This window comes from Cebus imitator, unplaced genomic scaffold (assembly GCF_001604975.1).
Source record: "Cebus imitator isolate Cc_AM_T3 unplaced genomic scaffold, Cebus_imitator-1.0 Scaffold228, whole genome shotgun sequence".
NCBI lineage: Eukaryota > Metazoa > Chordata > Mammalia > Primates > Cebidae > Cebus > Cebus imitator.
The window spans coordinates 176,453-181,653 of record NW_016107543.1 but is presented as its reverse complement, the minus strand read 5'-3'; the positions used below and the strand labels follow the sequence as shown (position 1 = coordinate 181,653).

General features: G+C 53.4%; 1 protein-coding gene across 1 annotated transcript; it reads right to left on the bottom strand.

The window, feature by feature from the left end:
* Positions 1–2,289: 2,289 nt before the first annotated feature.
* HOXB2 (homeobox B2) lies at positions 2,290–4,701 on the bottom strand. The gene is made up of 2 exons (XM_017497001.2): positions 4,116–4,701; positions 2,290–3,366 (listed from the first exon to the last, which is right to left on the bottom strand). Exons 1-2 carry the CDS (start codon positions 4,501–4,503, stop codon positions 2,684–2,686), a joined length of 1,071 nt encoding a protein of 356 aa, XP_017352490.1. The 5' UTR covers positions 4,504–4,701; the 3' UTR covers positions 2,290–2,683.
* Positions 4,702–5,201: the final 500 nt, after the last annotated feature.

Below are 5,201 nucleotides of genomic sequence, written 5' to 3'. Positions count from 1 at the left end.
AGCCTCTGGAGTAGCTAGGACTACAAGTGCCCGCCACCACACCGAGCTAATTTTTGTATTTTTAGTAGAGACTGGGTTTCACCATGTTGGCCAGGATGGTCTCGATCTCTTGATCTCGTGATCCACCTGCCTCAGCCTCCCAAAGTGCTGGGATTACCGTCTTGAGTCACTAAGTCCAGCCAAGAGCATTTTTAATTAGACCAAATTATCTAGTTTGTCCACAGAAACCAACGCCCCAGCTGAAATATCTGTTCATTTTGCTAGTGTAGAGATACATGGCTGTGTGCTGTGATTTTTAAGATGTTAAACACTGCCTGTGGGCATATTTTATGGAGAAATAAACACACAGCCCAATGAGATGTATAGTGTGGTTTTAATATATTGTATATTCACTTATTTATGGGGAAAATAAACACACAAGCCAATAAGCTGTGTATTATTACTTTAATATATTGAATTTATTTTATACCTATATATTTTATGAGGGAAAATAAACTAAGATACACGATATTATTATAACACATCTAATTGTTCTATATTAATTTATTTATGAGAGACATAAGTACAATTTAACATGATGTAAGATTATTTAATACACGAGATGAATTCTGTATTAAGACAGTTTAAGGGATTAAGTTCCAGCTAAATAAGATATGTGTACGTCCCACGCTGAGGGACCCATTTAAAAATATGCAAAGGGTCTGTCTAGTCCTCTGTGTCACAATCTATGTTGGCTCCTGGCTTAACCTCACAATTGCTGCCTCTCGGTGCCTGGTACTGTAAATCCTGCTCCTGCTGGTCCAGGGGAAAGTCTGGAGGCCCCGGAAATAAACTGATTTTAGAGAAGGGCAGCATCTGCCGGAGAGATAGCCCCGCAGTGTCTGTTTCTGAGCGGGAGAAATATTAAATAAACCTAAGGAGGATGGATGACTTTCCAGGGCCCTTTAAATCTCCACCTTCCCAGAACAAACCAGGAGGAGATGGGGGAGATCGATCCTTGCTTCCCGCTTACCGGGTTTACAAGGAAGCAGGCAGTGTGTGGCGGGGGATAGACATGACATGGTGTTGGTATGGAAAATGAAGTTGTTGGTCAAGACAGGTGGGCCTGCATCTAGAGAAAGCTCTGGCCTGGCTTCAAATCCCACAGCGAAGGATCGAAAGTCAGACTCGCAGAGGCACACCCGGGCCCGCAGACCCGCCGCTCTCCTTCCTTTCCCGCAAACACCCGGACTCTTCTTTCATCTCGGGTCCTCAGAGTCCGTTGGGCTCACTTTAAAAATAAAAAAAAAAAAACCAAACAAACAAACAAAAACGAAGGTGGGCCTCCCAGGCGCCCCTTCTTCCCCGGCGTCTGGAAGATCCGGCTGGGAGGACTCGGGGGCGGGGGCAGATCCCCGCTGGCGCCTCCCGCAGCGGCTGTCATGGCGGCCGCAGCCTCTTCCCTCGCCTCCCCCCAACTCCGCCGTCCGGCCCCAGCGCCATTTTGAGCATCGTCTTTGCTTCCCTGTCTCCCTCCCACTCTCCTCGCTCCTCCTTCTCTCCCTACAGGCCCAGCGCCTCGCGGCGCTACCGGGCCTCCCTGGGCTTGTCGCCCGGTTGCTTCTCGTATGCTCCCCCAAACCCCAGCAGCCCCAGAGTGCATGGGTGTCCTGGCAGCGCCACATTTCTCAGCTGGCCACTTTTCTTGCCCACTTGGCGGCCAGTTACCATCCCTGGGTGCGAGGCCTTGCTTCCCGAGAAAATCCCCGACCCCACTCCACTCCTTGGAGAGCCACCTACAGCTCCCAAAGAGGCCCAGGCTTCGCGTCCCTAGGCTTCTTGAGTTCGGTAAAAGGCCCTACAGCGGCTTTGGTCCTAAGAAGCAATGAAGCCCCTGGGATCCTTCCCAATTCCAGGAAACTTCTGCGCCCCCGCCAGGACCCCGAAGCCTGTCCCCAGGCCTCCTCTCCTTGCACCGTCTTCTGTTCGCTATACACCCGCCCATCTTTATCTCTAAGCAGAGGCCCCAGGACCACCCGCTTGGGACCAAAGGCCCTCTGTTGAGGTGCACTGAGGTGACCGAGCTTCCTGCAAACTCCCGACGCTGGCCGGAGCCGTGGGCGAAGTGGCCATCCATCGGGTCACCTTTGTACAACCCGGACTTCGCCGGTCCAGGAGGCTTTGCTGCCACATAGGCCGCTGAACCTAATCAGCTTCTCACAGGTCCTGGAGGGGTGAGGACTGGCCTTGGGGCCGGGGGGGTGGGGGGGTGGGGGAAGGGGTTAGATTCCAACACAAACACTCGTTTTCGTATTATAAAGACATTTATTTAATCTATGAAAATAATGTACAATAAATACTTTCCCTTTTTCCTATTAAAGAATTTTAATAAATAATCTACAGTCTAAAACATAAAAAAGAGGAAAATAGGTCCCTCTAGTTATTTTTAAGAAAGTCCCCCTAGAGTTTAATTATTCCTGAGATTTCATTGGAAGGAGTCTACCAAAAGGAATTTTGGGTTGAATTTTAAAAGATGCCCGAGTGCCCAATATTTTAGAAGAAGGGGAGTGGATTAAACGCTAATTCAGTAATACCTGAATTTTAGCAAAACACATAAGTCTATGCGACTGGGGGTGGGAGAGGCTCAATTTTTCCAGACGGCCAAGGAGCGCGGGTGTCGAAAGGGCCGGGAGGAGGAAACCGGTTAGGGAAATTGCAGGTCGATGGCACAGAGCGTGCTGGTGAAGAAGTCCAGATCTTCCTCGGAAAAGGGGACCGGGCTGTTGAGAGAACCCTGTAGGCTAGGGGAGAGGCCTCCGGACAGCTGGAGACAGGAGTCGGCCGCGAAGAAGTTGAGGTCGGGAAGGAAAGGCGAATCCTGGCGCTCTGGGAAGACGTCTTCTGGCAATGGCCCCGGCTCCTGGCCGCCCGACCCGCGCAGCATGCAGCCGGGGCTCGGCGCGCCCGCCCCCTCTAAGCTAGCGGCTAAAGGCCGGGGGTCCGCGGCGCTCAGGGTCCCCAGCACCACCTCCGGCGGGTGAGAACAGGCTTCCCGAGCCGCCAGCGAGGCGGAGGGGCCGCACGGGCTGACCGCGGGCTCCTCAGCAGGGTCGCCGGTGTCCTCTAGGGCGCCCGGACAGACAGGCTCCCCATCGGGCGGCTCTCGGTGCTGCGTCTGCCGCTTGTGCTTCATGCGCCGGTTCTGGAACCAGACTTTGACCTGCCTTTCGGTGAGGTCCAGCAAGGCCGCGATCTCGACGCGGCGTGGCCGGCACAGGTACTTATTAAAGTGGAATTCCTTCTCCAGTTCCAGCAGCTGAGTGTTGGTGTAAGCCGTGCGCAGCCTGCGCGCCCCCCCGCCACCAGCCTCTGGCAGTCCCAGGCCATCTGCAGAAAAAACAGGCGGGACGTCATAGCGGGCCGTGTACTCAGCCCAACCTCGGATAAGGACTACCCCATCCGCCAAAACCAATATCACCTCTCCCTTTCCTCGCCACCCCGCCCCCGCCCCCCACCCCAAAGCGGCTCGCTTTCACTGCTTTTGGGTTCCCTTTTCTCCCTCCCTGGTCGACAGTCGGAGCCTGGGTCAGGTCAAAGCATTCAGAGCCGCCCACGGGCCACGCAGGGGGTGGAGAGCGGCTCCCTTTCGCACCGGAACCTCAGATTCCCCCTCCCAAGCCCTCCCAGTGGACCCCTCAATTCAACTTTCCAACTCAACTGGAGCGAGGGTCATAAAGATTGTTCTTCACCCCTCTTCTTCCCTAGCTCTGAATTCTTCCTCTTCTAGTGTTGGGGCAGAAAGGACCGAATCTTTTCTTGCTTTTAGAGGCAATCCCAGCAACACACTCATTCCCCTACATAGATACGGGTGAAAACCTCAATAGAATCATTTTCTTTTAGCAGAGAAAAGGTGTTTCCCCAACCAGCTTCCAAAATCAGAGGCAGAAAGAGAAAAAAGACCCTGGCAGCGGCCAGGCCTGCACCCCAGCGAAGATTTTCCGCTTCCCCATCCCAGCAGTAATGGACGGGGCAAGGAACCCCAGCAGGCTCGCCACCTTTTTTTTTAACCTCCTCCCACTGCTTTTTCTCCCCCTCTTCTAGCTGCCCCTCACCCCACCCCCACCACGCTTACTGACCTGCAAGCGATCCGACCCCGGAGGCCCGGACCGCGGAGGCGGCCGGGGAAGGAGACGTGGCGAATTGGCTGGGTTTCTTGGCGGATTTCTTCTCTTTCATCCAAGGGAACTCGGGAGCCAGGGGGGCAGTGGGGAGCGGCAGCGGTGGCGGCGGCAGAGCAGGCCCATCTTCGGCTCGCTTTTGGCTCCTGGGTCTCTGAAGGGTGGAGGCGCCGGGCTGGAGGCTGGGGAAGGTTTGCTCGAAAGGAGGAGGAGGAGGAATTAATGTCGACTCCTTGATTGATGAAGTTTGAAATGTCTCCAAGACAGCGGGGAAGGAAGTCAGACACTCGGCGAGCGATGGCTGGCTGTTTATAAACCCAATCTCCCTCTCAAATTCAAAATTCATGGCTTTCAATGGTGGGGGAGGGGGCTGCTGGGGGGGGCGTCAGGAGGGAGGATCGGAAGGGACCCCCCCTCCTGCCCCCCCCAGATTTATATAATGGAGCGATTTTGGGAGGGGGAGATTTCGGTCTCTCTTTTTTTAAATTTTGGGCCTTTATAATTGTATATTGCTGATAAATACAAGCGTATGGGGACTCTCTCTATTAAACCCAGGACTCGGGCGAAATTACAGGGAATTCGTGGTCACGGGACCGGTCTCCGCCAATCGCTCGTCTGGGCCTGGTGGAAAACAGAGAGCATTATTTGCTTTAATTGATTCAAAAACTCCAGAGGACCACGACCTGGACACCATGAGCCCCATTCCTCCACCAGTGCTTCACACGCTCTCCCCAGTGCCTCCCTTCTCCAGAAAAGCTAGGGGAACCTCTTCCTCAATCCCTCCGGAGGTTAGGAGGTTTTGGAAGCCTGGAAAGGAAGAGAATCTAAGGGAGAAATCTTCCTCTTTTCCAAGTATTTTCATAGAGTAAATTAAGGCTTTCTTTACATGGCCAGCAGCATCCTTTTCTCTTCTCCCCCTCCCCAAGAAAAGATGAGTGAGGATCTCCCCATTGGAGGAAGAGGGAGTTGAAAGAGGCTTCCACTCTGAAAAAGGTCAGTGTTAAGGTGCAAATAACAAAGAGATTTACAATCATCAGCACCACT

Excerpts from the sequence above, each read along its gene's own strand:
- HOXB2 (XM_017497001.2), bottom strand. The coding sequence starts at position 4,503 with ATGAATTTTGAATTTGAGAGGGAGATTGGGTTTATAAACAGCCAGCCA. Across the intron at positions 3,367-4,115 it reads CGGGGTCGGATCGCTTGCAG|ATGGCCTGGGACTGCCAGAG; the intron begins GTCAGTAAGCGT and ends TTTTTTCTGCAG.